The following is a 21,989-nucleotide window of genomic DNA, read 5'->3' on the forward strand; positions in this document are numbered from 1 at the left end:
ACACTGTAGTTTTGCAGATCCTTTAAAACCACTCCTCCTTCACTTGGAAGGGAAGTGCATTTGGTCACCTGGGCTTCCAGGGAGTCCACCTTTGGCATAGTAAACATTTGCTAAAATTCCTGATCCATAGGATACAGTTTAGCCATGGTTTAAGCTACCCTCGAGGAGCCTTCAGGGATTTCCCAGGGCTCTGTAACTAGGATCCTCATATCTGGGTGGTACGGAAAAAACGTGGGTTGATCTTGGATCCCGAAGAGAACACTGGGAAGATGGGGGTTTGCGGAGGGTCTATTTTCAATTATCAGAGGGACTCAGTAATGATCTCCAGTATAGCAGAGGACTTAAAAAGTTGGCGAACAGAGGGATCCTCTCACTGATCTACAGCTGATACCTCCTGGTCCTCTGGATGGGATGCTATTTCTCCCATAAGAGAAGCCTCACTTAGGGACAGTAAAGGGATCAAATCTGACCCCCTCATCTTCTAAGTCCCTGTCCGATGGACCATCATAGTCAAGCATAGCCTCCGCTTTGCCCACGGACCTAACCAGCAGATTTCTGCCTTGTGCATAAGCCTGCCAGAAGAGATTAATGAACTCTGGAGTAAAGGCCTGAGAGGGCAAATCTCCTCATTCTTTAGGGTGGAACAAATGCCTTTTCTTGGGCTGTGAAGCTTCTTCGCTCTTACGGTGTGCAGAGCCGCTGTCTTGGGGATTTAGAAGGTTTAGCATTCCCTCTGATGGGACCATCTGCCTTTCTCCAGCCCTAGAGACCTATTCCTTTCTCTGGAAAAGATTTGGTTCTGTATTAATACCTAGTAAGTATTTAAATGTCTGCATCATATCTCCCCTGTCCTCTAAAAGTATACATATTCAGATCTTCCAGTCTCTCCTTATATGTCTTTTGGCTCAATCCTCTTACCATTTTAGTTGCCTTTCTCTGGACCACTTCAAATCTTCTTATATCCTTCGCCATATATGGTTGGATTTTTTTATTGTAAGCAGTTGCAATTTGCTAAAGAGTAATATAGCTGTATATAAAGTAAATAAACGTAAAATTTTTAACTGGACTGCAGAGAAAATCCTAGCTCCTGTAACTGGATAATTTGCCAGCACTGCATCAGCAAACCTGGGTTATTAGATCTGCCTAGCCCTAAATAACGCAGTTGCAAGTGGGAGGACTTTTTGAGCAGTCCTAGTTTAAAATTAACATTCCAAAACTAGTATGGGATTTGTAATCCCTAGTTCTACTCACTGATAGTGCTCATATGTCCCATAAATCCAGGACCGATCCTTTAATTTCCCTCCTAGAATGGGGTAAACAGCAATGTTAAATATAAAAATGAACTAAGAAATCTCACCGGCTCACTATCAGAGACGAAGATTAAATTTCTCAAGAGCCCACGTTTAACTACCAGAGCTAGTCATGGTTGTTAGACCACTGTCAGGGCCATCATCGAGTATAATCTTATTTTCTCTGTGAGCCTTATGTTATAATTATTTAATTTTAATTTTATTTTTTGTTTTCTCAATAAATATTAATTTTTATATTATTTTTTGTTTTCTCAATAAATATGCTTTGATTCAAATACTCCTTTTGAGATTTTGTTCAGGGCTCTTGAGAAATTTAATCTTCGTCTCTGATAGTGAGCCGGTGAGATTTCTTAGTTCTATTGTTGGCCTAGCACAGTGTTTTAGTAAGGTCACTACTATTTTAAGCGAGAGTGTAAATATAAAAATGAAGCCTATGTTTATGATATCACTAGAAAAATGAGACCACGAACGTAAATCGATAAGTTGAATTAATAATTTATTATGTTGAACATAAAAGGTTGAAAATATTAGAAAATAAGAAGAAAGAAAAAAATAAACTAAATAGAGTATTTATTAGAGCGATCCGGTGAAGATAATGTACATGAAGCTTAACGTTATGAAAGTTGTTTGAACGTGGAGTGGTGCATCTGAGGATTCTTAACTACTGGGTTCTAAGTGGAACAAGTTAAATATTAGCTCTAAGGAAGGAGCAGAGCATAGCTACAGGTTCATATGTAGATTTACTATCATAACTTTTTATTTCTACTTAAGTGTTTTTCTTTGTGCTGGATTTTCTTAATATTCCATCATCTTGTTTGCTTAAGACACATTGTCATTTCCACTGCTTATCATAAGAGCCAGCTCTGCGGTGGGTGTCTGAGCACCTCCGATATTGACTTAAGTCCAGGGACAGGCAACTTCCATCGGATTCTGCACCCCCCAATAATTTGTAAAAGCTGACTCCTAGGCCGTTTATTATTCCCACGTGGGACCAACACTTTAAATCCAGCAGGCGGCCGCCACACTCGCTCTCGCTGCAAACGGAAAGTACCCCGCGCCGGAAGCGCATCATCTGGCGATGTCGGAAATGACGTCAGCCCGGCGATGAGGGGGGGCCGCCATGCTGTTAATGACCCAGAACAGGAAGGGAGAGGGAAGCGGGGCTGGGGGCTGCAGTAACGGAAGCGGCGGGGGAGCCTGGTAAGTGTCTGTCCTTACACCGAGGTGAAGTGATCCCTCGTCCTCCCGCTCCCCAATGCGGAGGTGTTATGGGGGCCACTTTCTCTCTGGCCGGCTCAGATTTGCGCCTTAGGCAGAAAAGTCCCGTCCAATAAGGAAGGTGGCAGTTGTTTATAATAGAATCTGTCCCCTTCATATTTTGTTCTTTCGTGTTGTCCCTGTTTCATATTGTATTTTTTTTCTCTTTTTTTTAAATTGTATCTGTGTTAATTCATGACTGCCTAGAGCACAGGTTCTTAACCTGTGTTTTACCGGGGAGGGGGGTTGGTAGAGGTCAAATAAGGTGCAGTGAAATGGCTTGAAATCTTGTACCTGTCATTTAAATTGTCTTTTTTTTTTTATTAACCCCAATATGTACAACTTAATCCTGGAAAGCCTAATGGGGTCAAAATGACCCCAGCGTTCATTTTTGAGTCTGCTGTGCAACAATGGTTCAAAGTTATCTTTTAATATTTTACGACTTTTCATGTATTATAGTTAAAGTTAAATGCATGCAGTCCCTGTTTTACGAACATCCGATTTACGTCGGACTTGTACTTACGAATGGGGGGGGGGGGGTTCTGTTCTACCTTCGGTGTCCCAACACGCCATTCTCGCTCCGTTCTGTGTCCCAAGTTCATGCCTCCTCTCTCCTGCCTTCCTTCCTTTGTCCAAAGTTTGTGCTTTCTCCATCCATTCTGTGCCTTCTTTTAAAGGAACTAAAGTACTATGTGCCAATCTTTAGTATTTCTATTTGCAAAACTATGGAATGGACTTCCTTTTGATATTAGAACTTACAAAGCTTTTGAAAATCTTTGAAAACTTTTACTGTTTCAGTAGTCATTAATTGATTGTTCAATTCCCAGACCAGATTAATTTTAATAATGAGTATATGTTTAACTTTTAATCTTTTGCTTATATTTAACTATTTATTTGTAAAGAGTCAAGCCCTCTTTTTCATGGATGATCTGGTATATAAATTTAAGGATTGGATTGGATTGAACATAGGCTCTTTAATACATTTCAGAAAGCAAAAGGCTTTTTATTTGGCCAGGCATTCTCAGTTTGATTTTGCAGAGGATTCAGCAGACTTTAGGTTTATTTTGTTTTTATGATTGATTTATATATTGTGTGTGTGTTATTTGTTCCTTGCCTAGAATGGAAAATAGTGTGGGCTATATACTGTTAGTATTTTAAATAAAATAAAAATAGAGATGACTAAAAGGGATTAGATTTTGGATTTAGTTCATTCCTTTTAGTTATAGCCCAAGGCAAGTTACATTCTGGTACAGTATTTTTCTCTTCCCAAAGGGAGAGACAAAAAGATCAATGAAGGTAAAGACCATATGGGCCTATCTAGTCTGCCTAAACCAGGGGTGTCAAAGTCCCTCCTCGAGGGCTGCAATCCAGTCAGGTTTTCAGGATTTCACCAATGAATATGCATGAGATCTATTAGCATATCATGAAAGCAGTGCATGCAAATAGATCTCATGCATATTCATTGGGGAAATCCTGAAAACCCGACTGGCTTGCAGCCCTTGAGGAGGGACTTTGACACCCCGGCCTAACCATATTATAAGGGCTTACAGTCTGACCTTGAAGCATAAAAGTTTAGGTGACTTGGCCAGGCTCAAGAGTAGCTTCTTTAGGATTTGAATCCTGGCTTCCCCTCATTCTCAGCCTTCTCTGCTAACTACTAGGCTACTTCTTCATTCAGGGGATATGATAGAAGTTTATAAAATTAAGTGGGTTGGAACTGTTAAATAAGGGAGCAGTTGTTTTAATATCTTTCAGCCAACTCAAACAAAAGCACATTCCATTAAACTAATGCTCTGAATACAAATTGTAAAAAGTTTTGTTTTGCACAGCTGAGCTGTGGAATCAGTTGCTGGAGGATGTGATCAAGGTTACTAAAATAGTGGGGCTCAAGGTTACTAAAATAGTGGGGTTTGGACAGTTTTCTGAAGGAAGTTTTATAAAAGATTTTAAAGTTTTCGTCAGCCCTTCCCCTTGGCAGATGTGCCTGCCTCCCCTCCCTTTTTGTTTTTTCCTTTTTTCTTCTTTTCTATCTAAACATTGTAGTTCCGCCTTGTCTCCTCTCGTTCCAGTAAGTCATTGTTTGTCTATTGGTCTTCTGTTGTCCTTGATGTTGTTTTATTGTCCCTTTTTTAATTTTAATAATACATTGTAAAACTGCTTTGATTTTTGATAAGGTGGTATATTAAATTTTTTTTTTTTTTTTTTTTTTTTAAATTTTTATTTATAAGTTTTCCATTCTTACAATATTTGAGTAATATAATATACAATAAAGTTTTTTTTTACATATTTAAAATATTATCATTAATAATACATCGTATTTAAAATATAATATGATAAAGATTATACATTAGCATATAAAATATAATTCCCATCCCCTTTTTATATAGTATATTTCCATTAATTAGTCAAATCCCACCCCATTCATATATAATTATTTATCATTGTGCTAAGAACTAATCATTAGAATATTTTGTCAATGGTTGCCAAATTTTATTAAAATTAAGATGATTTCCCTGTTGTAACGCTATTATTTTTTCCATTTTATAAATATGACAAACAGAATTCCACCAGAACGTATAATTTAATTTGGTGTAATCTTTCCAATTTTGAGTAATTTGTTGCATGGCGACTCCTGTTAGTATTAGTAATAGCTTATTATTGTTTGCTGAAATCGGACTCTTAGTTCTCATTGCAGTACCAAATAATATGGTGTCATACGAGAGTCCTACGTGATTCTCTAGTAACTTATTAATTTGGGGCCAAATTAAATTCCAAAATGCGTTTACAAAGGGACAAAAAAAGATTAAATGATCTAACGTCCCTATTTCCAATTTACAATGCCAGCATCTATTAGATCTAGTACTATCTATTTTTTGCAGGCGCGTTGGGGTCCAGAATACTCTATGTAATAAAAATAACCATGTTTGATTCATAGATGCTGACCTTGTAGATCTTAATCTCCAGGACCAAAATCGTGGCCATTGAGATTCAGAAATTGTCTGACCTATCTCAATACTCCAAATATCCCTAAGACCTGTTTTCTTTTTTTTATTTAAAAATCCATATATCAATTTGTACCATTTTGCGGCTTGGTGACCCAACAAATCCGTCTGGAAACATAGAACCTGTAAACTATATTGATTATTTAGATTTTTCCATTCAGGGAACCCTACCTGAATGGCCTGCTTCAATTGCATCCATTTAAAATATTGTGATTTATTTAATCCAAATTTATTTTGCAATTGTGAAAAACTAAGCAGTGAACCTTCTGATATGATATCATTCAATGTTCTTATTCCTGCATTTATCCATTGTTTCCAGACGATTTTAAATCCGCCAATTCTGATCCTGGAGTTTATCCATATTGATTGATTTAGAGATTTAGCAATAGGTTCAGGTGATAAATTACTAATATATCTCAATGTTTTCCAAGTGTCAAATAAAATTCTGTGGTCTTTGTATCTTTTAGGCATTGTTATAGTTATTAACTGTTCTGGATATAAAGGGAACAGGAGCCGCCATTCTAAATATAGCCAATCTGGTACATTTTCTAGAAGCTCTGGGAGAATCCAATACATACCCTGTCTTAAGATATAGGCTTGATGATACCTATAAAAATTTGGAAAATTTACCCCCCCTTCCATAATTGGTCTTTGTAATGATACTAAAGCGATTCTTGATCTTTTCCCACACCAAACAAATTTTGTAAGAATATTGTTAAGTTTTTTATAAAATGACCCCTGAAAAAATATTGGAATCATACTCATTTGGTAACAAACCACAGGCAATATCATCATTTTAATTGTTTGAATTCTTCCCCACCAAGAAAGATGTAATGGATTCCATTGCTCACACATTTCTGTTATTTTTTTCAATAAAAGTTTTTCATTCTCTTTGACTGTGTCTTCAATTGTATTTTTGATCATAATTCCTAAGTATTTTATACCATCATCTTTCCAAATAAATGAATATGGGTCAAATAATCCTTTGGTACAATGAACATTTATTGGGAGAATTTCAGATTTGTTCCAATTAATTTTATATCCAGAAAAAGTACCATATGTTTCTATTAAATTAAGTATACATGGAATAGTAGTTTCCGGTTTTCTTAAATATAATAATATATCATCTGCATATGCAGATATTTTAAATTCAAAATTGTTAAATGATATTCCCTCTATCTCCTTAGTTTTGTTTATTGCAATTAATAAAGGTTCTAGGACAATATCAAAAAGTAAAGGAGACAGAGGGCATCCTTGTCTAACTCCCCTGTGCAAGTTAAATCTATTTGATAAATTATTATTAATATATAATCTTGCTCCAGGAGAGCTATAGAATGTCTGAATCATTTCAATAAAACCGGATCCTATACCAAACCATTGTAAAGCTTGGTATATAAAATTCCATTCCACTCTGTCAAAAGCTTTTTCTGCATCTAAAGATATTAAAAAAGCTGGATCATTTATATTTTTTGCTAAATTTAATGAGTGGAATGCTAATCTAGTATTATTTGATGAATGTCTTTTAGCAATAAATCCTGTTTGATGTACATCAATAATGAAAGGGAGAGCTTTTGCCAATCTTAATGCTAATACTTTAGCCATTAATTTGTTATCCACATTCAATAATGAAATAGGCCTGTAATTTGAAACCAGAGTAGGATCTTTGTTTGGTTTTGGTAAGACTATAATTATTGATTCTGCCATAGTACCAGAAATTTTTCCATTCTTTATTTGATATTGATATAAATTTAACAGATGTGGTAATATGATATTTTGAAAAAATTTATAAAATTCAACAGTATACCCATCTCCACCTGGAGCGGATCCAACTCTAAGAGACTTCAATGCTGTTTCTAATTCTTTTAAAGATATAGGTTCTTCTAAACTTCCTTTTATATGATCTGGAATATTTGGTCCAATATATGAATTTAAAAAAGTTAATCCGTCTTGTTCTTTATTTTCATAAGAATTGGAAGTATATAATTCTTTATAAAAATCAAGAAATTGTGTTATAATATCTTTTGTGTTGGTATGTGTGTTACCTTTTGTATCTTTAATTGCAATAATCTTAGATTTTCTTTTCTTTGCTTTTAGAAAGTTTGCTAATAATTTACCAGCTTTATTTGAATTTCCATAATATTGTACTTGTTTGTTGAAAATGTCTTTCCTCACAATTTGAGAAGAAATTTCATTGTATTTGACTTTTAATTTTAATAATTCTTGTAATGTATTATTTTCCCATTTCTCAATTAATTTATTTTCTAATAATTTAATTTGCTTTCCCATCTCAATAAATTGTTTTTTTTTTTGTTTGTTAATAAATGTTGAATATGAAATAATATTTCCTCTCATAGTTGCTTTAAAAGCATCCCATAAGATCTCAGCATTAATATCATCTGATTCATTAAATTGAAAGAATTCTTGCATTTTTATTTTGAAATCTTCAAGAAATTTTGAATCCGCTAATAAATCATTATTAAATCTCCAAATTAAATCAGAGTTTTCAGCATCATAATTTTGAAGATTAATCCACACACCAGCATGATCTGAAATTATAATGGGATCAATTACTGCTTTTAAGACACGCTGCGCTATATTATTAGAAACAAATATATAATCAATTCGTGAAAAGGATTTATGGACCTGAGAACAAAAAGAAAATTCCTGATCATTAAAATGAAGAATTCGCCATATATCTACTAAATCACAAGATAGTATCAAATTATCTAAGCCTAATGATTTCATAACTTTACTTGGTTTTTTATCCAATATCGGATCCATTACAGCATTGAAATCCCCTGCTACTATTAAATTAGATGTAGCCAGTGGTAAGAGCAATTGTTGAATTTGTTTAAAAAACTCCATTTGATTCGTATTAGGAGCATATAAATTGAATAAATTCAGGGTAGTATTTCCCAGAACCATTTCGACATGCACCCATCTTCCTAAGGGATCATAATTAATTAGTTTAAAATCTGCATTACATTTTTTATTTATTAGAACAGCCACTCCAGCCTTTTTCTTTAAAGCCGGTGCAAATAAACATTTAGAAATAAAACCTCCAGATAATTTTTTTGATTCAATTTCCGAAAGATGAGTTTCTTGAATAAAATAAATATCCGCATTTTGATTTTTAAGGAACGATAATAATTTCTTCTTCTTAATAGGATGATTTAAACCATTGACATTCAGCGAATACATTTTTAGATCCATCTGATTAATAATTATACTTAATCAATATTCTATGATTGTTTACATGATTAGCTCCTAGCACATTCATTGAAAATTTATCCCCTAACCCACCCATTATTTTCCCTCCCCTCCCACCCATTATCTTATTCTGATTTGGAACACGCATTGGTCATGCAAAACCTACATCTCCATCTCCAGGCAACTAATAATACATTATATTATTTAAAATATATTTCTGAATTCAATACATTCTATATACTTCCACCCTTATATTATTAAAAATTATATTCATTTAATCTATAAAATTTTATAAATTTACTGAGAATTAAATATATTTGAATTATAAAATTAAATTCAATATCATGCATACTTGTAATATAATATTTCTAATAAATAAACATATTTCAAATATAGCTCTTATTCTCTATATATATCTATATCTATATCATCATATAACTTAAATATATCCAGTATTATATAAATATATAATATTGATCTTAATTATAATGCATTTCAATCGTTTTCATAGATCATCTTCATACTGAATTAATTTGAATGAATAATTGATTAAAATATACATTTTATGTCAGTAAATAAGTTTTATAATAAATTCATCTTTTATTAATTATCTATCATTCCATTACATTATTTTCTTATTTTTCATAATAAGTTAATATGACTGAATAATTAAATCAAATAAAAATTTTATATTAGACATCTATTTTATTAATTATTTCTGTCAATAATCAATTATTTTCTTGTATATATTTCATAAAATTATAATTTTCTTATACAGTGTTAAAATATTGTTTTTATAATAATTAATATATTTCATTTTTAAATCTTATTCTCAATATAACAATTATAAATTTTTCCTTTCAATATTTTAATGATATTTTCATTGTAAATCATTTCATTGATCCTTTATCATAATAATTTAATATGTTATATAATAGAATATATTATCTATTTTGATTAAAACTTGTATTTTATATATATTTTTTTAAATAATTAATTTATTTATATTTTGATAATAATAATATATATATTTTTTTTTTTTTTTTTAATAATATTAATAATAATTAATGATATTAATGATTGTGGATGCTAATTTTTAAATATTGTTCTATTATTGCATCCATTATTTCAATAAATTATATTTCCAGTTGATAACATTTCTTTTAATAATCTTCTTTATTTTCCCTTTTTTTCCCATCTTCTTTCTTCTTTCTTCTTTCTTCTTTCTTCAGCTGAATTGTTCTGTTATTTATATAAACTTAGGATCTTTTTGTGTCAGAAATTCTTTCAGTTTTGCCGGGTCTTGAAAATATATGGATTTATTTCCACTGGATACTCTCATAGTGGATGGATAATATATTCCATATATGTATCCCTTTTCTTTCAGCTGCTGTCTGTATGTGAGGAATTGTTTTCTTATGTTAGCAGTATATTTAGCAAAATCCGGTACTAAAATCAGTTTTGATCCTTTATAATTCAAGTTTTTATTTGCTTTTGCCATTTTTAATATTTCTTGAGCTTGTTGATACCGTAATACCTTGAATATCAAAGGTCTTGGAGCAGCTTGGTTTACTGGCTTTCTTGTGGGGATTCTGTGGGCTCTTTCAATTTCTAACGGCCATTTTGAGTTGAGCTGAAGCAGTTTAGGTAACAGATTTTCTAGGAATTGTACAGGATCTCCTCCTTCAATATTTTCAGCCAGCCCCAAAATTCTTATGTTCTTTCTTTTTCCTCGGTTTTCCATGTCCACCATTTGATTTTTTAAAGCTGCTATTTCTTTTTTATCTTTGTCATATTCCTGTGTGAAAGATTCACACCTCTCCACTTTTTCTTCCAGCACTGTCATTCTCAGTCTCTCAGTTTGGATTTCTTGTTTCATGTTAAGAAGCTCTTCTTTTACTTCAGATATTTTATTGGAGTTTTCAGTCAGCATAAGTTTTATTTTAAACAGTTCAGTCATTATATCAGCCTTTTCAGTGATTTCTTCAGTCTCCATCGGGAACGGCACACTCGATGGTGACAGGGGAGTGACTTTTGTTCTTTTTGCTGATATTCCCGATGTTGAAGGTTTTTCAGTTTTCCCCTGCTTTATATTCGCCATCTCCGACGTTGTTTAGTGTATTTTTTTTAGCGATTTGAAAAAGTAGAAGTTTTAATTTTGTTCCGTTTGTTGCCTGGATACGGGAGCGCTGTAGTTAGGCTGCCATATCGTGCGCGCTCCAAGCCACGCCCTCGGTATATTAAATTTTAATAAAACCTGAAACCTGATTATTAGCCAAATAGTCTTGGAAGAGCTATTGCTAATCCTTGGAAATGAACAATAAAAAATAGATCTACTGGGTACTTGTAACCTGAACCAGCCACTTTCTGATCTTGGTCTGACCCAGTAGGCTTTTCTTATGTTCTTAAAAATACATTTTGTCCTAGCAATCTCCAGAATTAAGTAACCAAGCAAAGGAATGCATGGTCTTCTCATTGGCTCTAAGTCAGGGGTGTTAAAATCCTTCCTCGAGGGCCGCAAGCCAGTCGGGTTTTCAGGATTTCCCCAATGAATATGCATGAGATCTATTAGCATAAAATGGAAACAATGCATGCAAATAGATCTCATGCATATTCATTGGGGAAATCCTTAAAACCCAACTGGATTGCAACCCTTGAGGAGGGACTTTGACACCCCTGCTCTAAATTCACCTGCAATCTGTCTATCCCAAGGATCTCTTAATATCTAATTTCTCGTTGTAAGTAACCATTGTCGTCTCTTGAATTGCTGAGCATAAACAGAGGCACCTCGGTCAGGGTGATTGCCCTTTTCATTTAAAGATCAGGATGAATTACAGTAATTAAAGTGGAAGACCAGAAAAACCACAAAGCTGCATGGGGGAAATGAGAAGGCTGGTGAAGTGTTATAGACTAACTGATCTGAGGCATGAGCTTCAGAGGGCAAAAAGCACACAACACTAAAAAAAACAAAACATAAGACATCATGATACCTGGGATTCAAATACAACAGATGGCAGTAACTTCTCCCTCTTTCTCTTAGAACTGACCAACAGTGGAGAAGCTCCTGTTGCATTTTTTTTTTTTAACAGAAAGGGTGGTTGATGCATGGAACAGTCTCCCGGAAGAGGTGGTGGAACCAGAGACTGTCTCTGATTTCAAGAAAGCCTGAGATAGGCACGTGGGATCTCTTAAAGAGAAGAAGAGATAATAGTTACCATGGATGGGCAGACTAGAGGGACAATTTGGCCTTTACCTGCCATCCTATTTCTATGTTTCCCTCAGCAGCAGAGTTTTATCATATCATGTTCTCTAAACTTGAAAGAATATTTCCCAGGTACTCCCCTGACTGGAAATACTTTTCAGATGCCATCCTGTGTTCCCTCAGAGGCTGCTGCAGTCATATCAAAAACCAAAAAAATATGACCCCCAAAATATCCACAGAGAAGAAAATCCAGAAGAAACCAAAAGAAACTCTCTGGAATGACGATGTTCCTTAATGGACTTTATATGAAAATGTCAAAGTTCCAAAGGTACACTAAAATAATCCACATAAAAGTAAAGTAATCCACATAAAAGCCTTAAAGGACCTAATCTGCTAGGGATGCAGGACCCAACACGGCCTGCGTTTCGACAAAAAGTCTTCTTCAGGGGTCCTATAATGGTGAATACATGGGAAAGCTAATATGTGGTGAGCACTTTTATTCTATTCCTCTTCAAGAATAAAAATTGGGAAATATCACCTTTTTCACATAATACAGTAAACAATTAACACAGCTCTGTTCAATATTATGTTCTCTCTGTGGACCTGTGGGGAAACTTGGTTATGACATTGCATGTAATTTCTTTCTAGCATATTATGTACAAACTTTAACAAACTCCCTCACCCCCAAGCAGTCAGCAACTTTTAAATCCAGTACACAGTCAGCAATCCTTAGATGACATGCCCTCACCAGCATGCTCCGGATTGCCCAGTACTTATTTGTGGGTATCTCGTATAATCAGTAGATTTTTAAATATTGTTTTGTGTAGGAAAATTTATTTTATTAGCCAAGATTCACAAACATAAGTGTTAACTGCAGCTGAAAGTCATTTTCTGTCCTAGTGTATTTCCACTGAACAGTAATTGAGTGTTAAATAGCTCATGACCCCTGAACTGAGCAGGTATGAGTCGTAAGCCACAAAGCAGCATTTAGAAGGTGCCCTGTTTGGGAATGAGGGGTATCTTATTATTTTGCACCAGGGACTTGCTTTAAAGTGTGGAATTGTTGAGGACAGTTCAGTTGTGTCTGGATCCTGACTTGCACTGAGCATCAATATTATCTTATAAAGACTGTAGCCTGCATTCATTTCTTCCTTTTTTCCCCCCATCAGGATGATACTGGCTTCTTCCTTGTCTTGTCATGGCAGGGTGGTCCCGGGAGGCAGTCCTGAGTCTTTATCGTGCCCTGCTGCGCCAGGGCCGCCAGCTGCAGTACACAGATCGAGACTACTATTTGTCCTATGTACGGCATGAGTTCCGCAAGAACCAGCAGCTGACCCAGCCCGAAGACAAGGAGAGGCAGCTGGAGAAGGGACAGTTCTTCCTCAGAACCAAGCTGGGAGGGCTTATCTAGAAGTGTGACACAAGACTCCTCCAGACTGCACAGAGCAGAGGAGGGGGGTGATACAAGCTTCGATGTACACCTGTTCCCTTTTTTAGTTGGAAGCCATACAGCCTGGTGGAGGGGTAAGCTTCTAGGTGTGCTAACAGAAATGTGTTGTTTTATGATGTGTAGCCTCAATCCTTAGGTAGTTTGTGTGGCCCATGAGCAGTTCAAGTTCTACATTAGAAACATAGAAACAGACGGCAGATAAGGGCACGGCCCATCTAGTCTGCCCACCCTAATGACCCTCCCCTACCTTTCTCTGTGAAGATATCCCACGTGACGATCCCGTTTTGTCTTAAAATCAGGCACGCTGTGTCCTCGATCACCTGAAGTGGAAGACTATTCCAGCGATCAACCACTCTCTCGGTGAAAAAGTACTTCCTGGTGTCACCGTGCAGCTTCCCTCCCCTGATTTTCCACGGGTGCCCTTTTGTAGCCGTGTGACCTTTGAAAAAGAAGATATCTTCTTCCACCTTGATACGGCCCGTGAGATATTTGAACGTCTCGATCATGTCTCCTCTCTCTCTGCGTTCCTCGAGTGAGTATAGCCGCAACTTATCCAGCCATTCCTCGTACGGGAGGTCCTTGAGTCCCGAGACCATCCGGGTGGCCATTCGCTGGACCGACTCCAGTCTCGGCACATCTTTGCGGTAATGAGGCCTCCAGAATTGTACACAGTATTCCAGATGGGGGTCTCACCATGGATCTATACAATGGCATAATGACTTCAGGCTTACGGCTGACGAAACCCCTACGGATACATCCTATGATTTGTCTAGCCTTAGATGAAGCCTGCTCCACTTGATTGGCAGTCTTCATGTCTTCACTGATGATCACCCCTAAGTCCCGTTCTGCTACAGTCCTTGTTAGGATCTCGACATTAAGGGTGTAACTTTTGCATGGATTTTGGCTGCCAAGGTGCATGACTTTGTATTTTTTGGCATTGAAACCTAGTTGCCAGATCCTAGACCAGCGCTCCAGTAGGAGTAGGTTGTGCGTCATATTATCGGACATTGAGTTTTTGACCGTTGCACTCCTGTCTACTACTCTGCATAGTTTGGCGTCATCTGCGAATAACGTTATTTTACCTCGAAGCCCTTCAGCCAAGTCTCTCATAAAGATGTTGAACAGGATCGGGCCCAAGACCGAGCCCTGTGGCACTCCACTGATCACCTCCGTAGTTTCAGAGGGGGTGCCGTTCACCACCACCACCCGCTGAAGCCTACCTCCAAGCCAGTTCTCAACCCATTTTGTCAATGTGTCACCCAATCCTATAGAACTCATTTTGCTCAACAACCTGCGGTGTGGTACGCTATCGAAAGCTTTGCTGAAGTCTAAGTATACGATGTCTAGGGGCTCCCCAACATCCAGCTTCCTCGTCACCCAGTCAAAGAAGCTGATCAGGTTGGATTGGCAGGATCTCCCCATAGTAAATCCATGTTGACGGGGATCCTGTAGATTGTCCTCGTTCAGGATCGTATCCAATTGGCGTTTGATTAGAGTTTCCATCAGCTTGCTCACTATTGATGTGAGACTCACCAGTCTATAGTTCGCAGCCTCCATCCTGCAACCTTTTTTGTGGAGTGGAATGACGTTAGCCGTTTTCCAGTCCAACGGGACTATACCCGTACTAAGGGAGAGATTGAAGAGCGCGGATAGTGGTTCCGCCAAGACGTCACTCAACTCCCTGAGCACCCTGGGGTGTAGGTTGTCTGGCCCCATCGCTTTGTTAACCTTGAGTTTAGACAGCTCACAGTAGACACTGCTTGGCGTAAACTCGAAATTATTAAACGGGTCTACTGAGCCATCCCTTGTCTGTAGCTGAGGGCCGGATCCCAGCGCCTCGCGGGTGAAGACCGAACAGAAGTATTCGTTTAAAAGTTTAGCCTTTTCCGAGTCTGCTTCTACATAGTTCCCGTCTGGTTTCCTAAGGCGTACTATCCCGCCTGTGTTTCTGTTTCTGTCACTAATATACCTGAAGAAGGATTTATCACCCTTCTTGATCTTCGCTAACGTCTCCTCGTTTCGGAATTTGGCCTCTCTAACTGCTGTTTTGATGGCTCTTGCCTTGGCCAGGTAGTCTTCTCTCGAGTCCTGATTCCCTGATTGTTTGTAAGAAATGAACGCTCTTTTCTTCTCTTATGAGGCCCGAGATCTCCGCAGAGAACCACTGTGGCTTATTGTTCCTTTGCCGTTTACTTACTGATTTTATATAGCGGTTGGTTGCCTCCTGTATGGTATCTTTCAGAGCTGACAACATTTCTTCTACGTTATTTGTTACTGCTTGGTTTTGTAGCGCATGATGGATGAATTCCCCCATGCCCTCGAAGTTGGTGTCCTTGAAGCTGAGGACCTTGGTCAATGTGTTAGATTTGGCGAACCCCTTTTTGAGATTGAACCATACCATGTTGTGGTCACTGGAGGCCAACGCTTCGCCCACTGAGACCTCTGTGACACTTTCGCCATTGGTAAGTAACAGGTCCAGTATTGCCTGCTCCCTTGTTGGCTCCAATACCAGTTGTCTCAGTCTTGCTCCCTTCATAGAGTTCAATAGCCTCCTGCTGCTGCTGGATGCAGAGGAAAGTGTGTTCCAATCCACATCAGGCATATTGAAGTCACCTAACAGTACTGTATCCCCACGCAAGGTGATATTCTCTGTCTCTGATCAATTCCATGTCCAGGTCATCCTGTTGTCTTGGGGGTCTGTATATTACGCCAAGATACAGGCATTTGTCTTTCCCCCTGGCCAAATTTACCCAAAGGGATTCCCCTGTGTACCTGACATCTGCGATTCTGGTGAATTTAATGTCATCTTTAGTATATAGTGCTACACCTCCTCCCATTTTGCCCTCCCTGTCACGGCGAAGTAAATTGTAGCCCGGTATGACCATGTCCCACCCGTGGGAGTCCGTGAGACAGGTCTCAGATATCGCCACCACATCCAGGTCAGCGTTCCTCATTTCAGTCTCTAATTCTAGGATCTTGTTGCCCAAACTGTGGGCGTTGACGTACATGGCTTTCCATGTCGCATGTTCGCTAAGTTTCTGTGGGGATATTCCCACTTGAGGTACTTGAACACTTTTAGTACTAGCTGTAATATGAGCACCTACCCCAGACTCAGAAATGTGTGTACCCTGTGGGGGAATTCCCGCTTGAGCTACTTAGACTCTTTTGGTATAATTTGCAATGTGTGTACCCTCCCTAGACCCCGAATCACAGCATGTACCCACCCCAGACTTGGAAATATGTGTACTCGCCCCAGACCCAGAATTTTGGTGTCCACTTACCCCAGTCTCAAAAAAGTATTGGCAGCCTAGCTCGCCAGGTGGGTTGTTTGAGCCTGTACCCTCCCCCAACTTACCTAGTTTAAAGCCCTGTGAAGTAGGCGGGCTAGTCGGTGTCCAAGGATGTTCTTCCCTCTTCTGGTCAGGTGTAGCCCGTCTGATCCTTGTGGTCCTTGTAGTGCCTCTCCATGGTGCAGGAACCCGAAGTTCATCTCCTTGCACCATCCTCGCAGCCAGTCGTTAGCCCTCTGGATGCGCTCCTCCCTGGCTCTACCCTTGCCCCTCACTGGGAGGATCGAGGAGAAGACCACCTGTGCATCCATCCTCCTCAGCTTCTCACCCAGGGCTCTAAAGTCTTCTTGTATGCTCTCCTGGGTGTTCCTGGCAGTGTCGTTAGTTCCAATGTGGATGAGAAGCATAGGGAAGTGGTCCTGGGGCTTGATGAGTCTGTCCAGGCAAGCGGTTACATCCCGGATCCTGGCCCCCGGCAAACAGCAAACCTCTCTTGATTGTAAGTCTGATCTGCAAATTGGTCCCTCGGTGCCTCTCAGTAGTGAAACCCCGATCACCACCACTCTGCGCTTCTTACGTGGTACTGAGACTGATTCTTAATGTGGGAAGAGGTTGGAAAAGGGGGCATGTGCCAAAAGAGAGAAGCATCCCTATACTCTCAGGTCATCTGAAGGGATTTCTGGCTTCTTAGTCTGACCTCTGAGAGGGAAGGGGGATGGAGGAGGCAGCAGTGCTGAGCTTTGTGTTGGTAACATTTGCTGGCAAGATAGTGGGTTTAGAATGCAAAGATGGATGCAATCTATATCAATGGTAATATTTTCATGAGCTGTAGAGACAAATATATTTAGATGGCTGCAACGTTCTCTGCCAGAGTGCTGTGTGGAACCTCCAGTTTCCAGTCTTTTTTTAAACTTGAGATGCACACTTGTGGTTTCTGCCTTCTTCAAATCCAGGATGCCTTGATTTTGTTTCAAGTTAGGCAGGCCTGTATTTCACGTGTTAAGAATAAACTGGCAAGTGTTGATTCAAGAAACACTGCCTTTGTGTGTGTCTCTGCTCGCGCAGGACCTTGTGAGACCAGAGCAAATGGCAGACACTCCCTGATGCTGGCTCTGTATGCTGTCAAGCATGTGGCTGCTCAGGAGAGCCTTCATGGGCTCTTCTCTCACCACATTTAGGGCAGAGACTTTCCATGCTAGTCCTTAAGAGCCCTAAACAAGATACCAATGGAGCTATATATGATTGCTGTTTACTTCAGATATTCTGAAAAGCCAAGGTCTGTGGCCCTTCTGCTTCTTCAAACTTGTAATTCATTGTTCATAACCACTGATTAGAAATCTTATTGTAAGCCACATTGAATCCTTGTCAAAACTTGCAGTATAGAAGAAAATGTATGGTATGGTATGGTTTTTTTAAATTTTTTTTAACAGATGATGCACCAGTTCTGAGCATGAGGGAGAACTGCCTGCTGCTGGCAGTAAGAGGGAGGAGTATCGCTGCCAGCAGAGAACTGGAGTTTTGTTGGTGTAGTAGTGAAGGAGTGGGAGCAGTATTTGAAGTCCAGGGCAGCATTTGACCAGTTTCTGTTTTGCAGGCACAAGGATGGCTGGTGCAGGGGAGCGAAAGGGGAAGAAGGAAGACAATGGCATTGGCACAGCTATCGACTTTATGCTCTCCAATGCTCGACTGGTGCTGGGGGTTGGAGGAGCTGCCATGCTGGGTATTGCAACACTGGCTGTCAAACGGGTAAGGGGGCAAGTCTCAGGTTGCTCATATGAGGTTGTAGAAAACATTTGAAAAGAAGCAAGGGGGGGGGGGAAGGATACCTTTTATATAACATCCTAGGATTACAAAGCATTAAGAATGGATATGCACTAAATAGATTAGAACATATAGAATCTTGATGCGACAAGATGAGGCTGAGGCCAAGGCAGCATAAAAAAACTAGAAAAGGTTGGGAGGGAGGTTAGGGCATTGTAGGGGTGTTTTTACTAAACATTAGTGTGTTATCTGCAGCAAGGTTCATAGGAATAAAATGATTAGTATAGATCCCTCATGAGTAAGAAGATAAGGAACCCCGAGATTCTTTGTAGCAGTGAAAAGGAAAGGGAGGGAGCTGGAGGGATTGTTGCAAAAGAAAGGAATTGAGAAGATAACCCACATGGAACTTTTATTCCAGATATGTAAAGTTTTAACATTTGAGTTATGTGAAATAACTGATTATTGGCTTATGTTGAGTCAGTGGGTTTTTTGGATGGTTATACTGTATCTAAATATTGAATGTATTTTTATTGTTAGTTACGGATACTGTGCAATAATGTGAGCTGCTTCCCTTTGAGATATGGGGTATATAAATGCTTTAAATATAAGAAAATAACTGAATGGAAGAAGGTTCAGTTTGAAGTGGGATCTGGAGATGGGTAAGGAGGTGCAGTGGGAGAACAGGCTTGAGTGGAAGTCTTGGGGATAGACAGGAGAGTATGATTGAGAGGTCTGGAGGCAGTACTGGAAAGACCGTGATCTGAGATTAGGTGAGGCGAAGCGTTCTCTGAAAGAGCACAATGGTGAGGTTGTTATAAGCTTGGAGACTGCTGGTGCCTTTTTGCCTAAGCTATTCATTGAGGCATGAGTTTTCAAGAAGAGTTAAATTCATTAAATATGTGAAGTAGATAGATTTGTCTCTTCAGAATCTCATGTCTCAACATATCATTTAGTCTAGACTAGGGATTCTTAACCCAGGCCTTGATAACCTGTAGATATCTTGTGTCCTTGGATATCCACAATGGATGTGCATGAGATAAGTTGCTTGTGCTTTCTTCAATGTATGCAAATTTACCTCATACGTATTTATTGCAAATATCCTGAAAGCTGCATGGGAATGAGGATTGTGGAATTCCTGAGGGGATGGAAGAAGTTGCCACAGGATTCCTGTGAGAGTGTAGTCAGGATCTTTAGTGACTCTGGAATGAGGCTTGGCATGCACTGAGAGAGGCAATTGGAGTGCCAGAATGAGACATGGGATGCCCAGAGAGGGAGCTAAAACACCAGACTGAAGCTTGACAAGCAGATTGAATAGTGAATACCATTCAAAAAATCCACGGGAGGCTGTTGGGATTGGGAGGAAACAGAAGGATGTGAGCAAGTAAATAGTGTCAACTGCAGATATGGGTGGGGATTGAGGAGATTATTTGAGGGAAGGGTGGGGATGGAATGGATCTTAGATTCCATTAGGGATGGGCAAAATTTCTGTCCTTTTCAACTCTCTTATTCAGAACCCATGGTCTCTAGCAGGGAAAAATGACAAACATGTCTACCTCTCTGGAACATATAATTTTATTTAACAGTATGAAACTAATAAAGCGGAAAGAAAGTCACTAAAAAGAGAGGTGAACTGAACCTGAAATAAAGAATACTGGTAGCTAGAAGAGGTGACTTACGGCTTCCAGTGTCTATGACTCAGCCAGCAGGCTGCTTCATTGCATTCCTGTGTTTACCTGAGCAACTTCCTTTGGGTGTGTGTTATGCTCCCTAGGGCCCATGCTCAAAAGATTTGCTGTAGAGGAAACTCTACTGCAAATCCAGTGCTGAAAAATCAGCACAGCATACTCAGAGTAATGATCATGCAAATTCATGCTATGTTAGAATTGTGGTAGTAATTTGCTGCTCACTCTTCTGCACTATTTTCCTGTCAATGCCTGAGCACTGATTGGCTCAGACACTGACAGAAAGTTGACATACCCCCCCCCCCCCCCAAGAAACCAACATTTTGAACAATCCCCCCCTTAAAAAAATGCTCTTGGTGGTCTGGTGGACCCCTTCCAGTCCCGCTGACAATTGTTCCAGTAAGATGCCTGACCAGTTGTGGACTCCCTACCCCCGCCCCCCCCAACCCATAGCCCCAAACATACCTTTGAGAAAGCAAGGAGGAGAGAGTAGGCATCCTTCCCTTCTCTCTCCAAGGGCAGCATCAAAATGGTGGCACTCCATCCTGCATGGTGCATTCTGGATGCACTGAGTGGAGCTAACGACCAAATAAGGGAAGCCATTAGAGCATTGGGTGGTACACTAACATTGACGCTAATTGCCCTTAGCACTGGCATTAGGTTTTGAGCATTTGGCCTGCCAGTGAATTTGGGGGGTGATAAACATGACCCAGGGGTCTATAATGGAACAGTGTAGGGAGAGTGTGACTGGAGTTGGCTAGGAGATAAGGAGCAGAGCAAGTTTTCCTGGTAACTGTAGCCATCTCTCATGCCTTGTTTTGCTCTGGTTTCAGATGTATGACAGGGCCCTTAGTGCCCCTGCCAGCCCTTCCAGGATGAGCCAGGCTGGCAAAAGGAGCTGGGAGGAGCCTTCCTGGATGGGGTCATCATCTCGTATGCTGAACAAAGATATGAAAAACAACATCAGTCGCTCACTGCAGAGCCTGCCTACGGAGCCAACGGCATTTGATCCAGGTTAGAGGAGGTTTAGATCTCAGAAACATACCCTGGGTACCATTTAGATTCTGAATTTGATTGTGCCTCATTACGTGAAGTGCTGCTTTTGGTGCAGGAGCTGTGTCTGTCAGGAGATCACAGGATTGAGATGTCTGAAGAGTCTGAAGTTACATGTTGCTCCACTTGTTATACCTCGGATCTATCATGACTTTTGTCTCATCACTGCTGCTGCTGACTGCTTCTATGTGGCATCTATAGTTCTGGCAGGATCACAGGGGAATCCCATGCCTGCTCTCTAGAGAACAGAAAGGCCTGGGTCTAGTGTGGGGATCTTGGGGCTTTTTGCTAGTACTGACTGCAAAGTGAAATTGTTTGCACTGGCGTTCGTAGTTTGGTATCCAGCGCGGGTTCTTGTTCTACAGAGATGGCATTGGGTTAGTAGAGAGAATCTTGGGTATGGAGTGCTACTTGAATCAGATGCCAGGCTAACTGCATCTTAAGTGGGATAGACACTGGGAAAGATGTAAACTCCGGTCCTTTACTGCCATTATCCAGTTGAGTATTTCAGACATCCATATTGAATATGCATGAGATGCATTTACATTTTAATTAAGTGATTTTTTTATACCACCATTTGAAGGAGTAGCATTAGAATGACTTATAGTGTCCAGTTGTAGCTCATGCATATTAATTGTAGATATCTTGACATCCTGACGGACCTGCAGCATTCAGGGCCAGAACTGCTTACCTCTGGTGTAGACCCTCAGGGAAGAAATAAGGCAGTGTTTCTCAAGTCGGTCCTGGAGTAACCTTACCCCTTGCCAGTCAC

General features: G+C 39.2%; 1 protein-coding gene across 1 annotated transcript in view; it reads left to right on the forward strand.

The window, feature by feature from the left end:
• The first annotated feature begins 2,342 nt into the window (after window positions 1–2,342).
• Window positions 2,343–21,989, forward strand: part of MIEF1 (mitochondrial elongation factor 1) — a 47,615-nt gene continuing 27,968 nt past the window's right edge. Inside the window, exons 1-4 of the mRNA XM_033929505.1 lie at window positions 2,343–2,510; window positions 13,151–13,505; window positions 18,316–18,467; window positions 20,998–21,178. Of these exons, the coding sequence (XP_033785396.1) occupies window positions 18,324–18,467; window positions 20,998–21,178 (325 nt within the window). The 5' untranslated portion in view covers window positions 2,343–2,510; window positions 13,151–13,505; window positions 18,316–18,323. The remainder of the gene's footprint in view (window positions 2,511–13,150; window positions 13,506–18,315; window positions 18,468–20,997; window positions 21,179–21,989) is intronic.

Source organism: Geotrypetes seraphini, chromosome 2 (genome assembly GCF_902459505.1).
Source record: "Geotrypetes seraphini chromosome 2, aGeoSer1.1, whole genome shotgun sequence".
In the NCBI taxonomy this organism is placed as follows: Eukaryota; Metazoa; Chordata; class Amphibia; order Gymnophiona; family Dermophiidae; genus Geotrypetes; species Geotrypetes seraphini.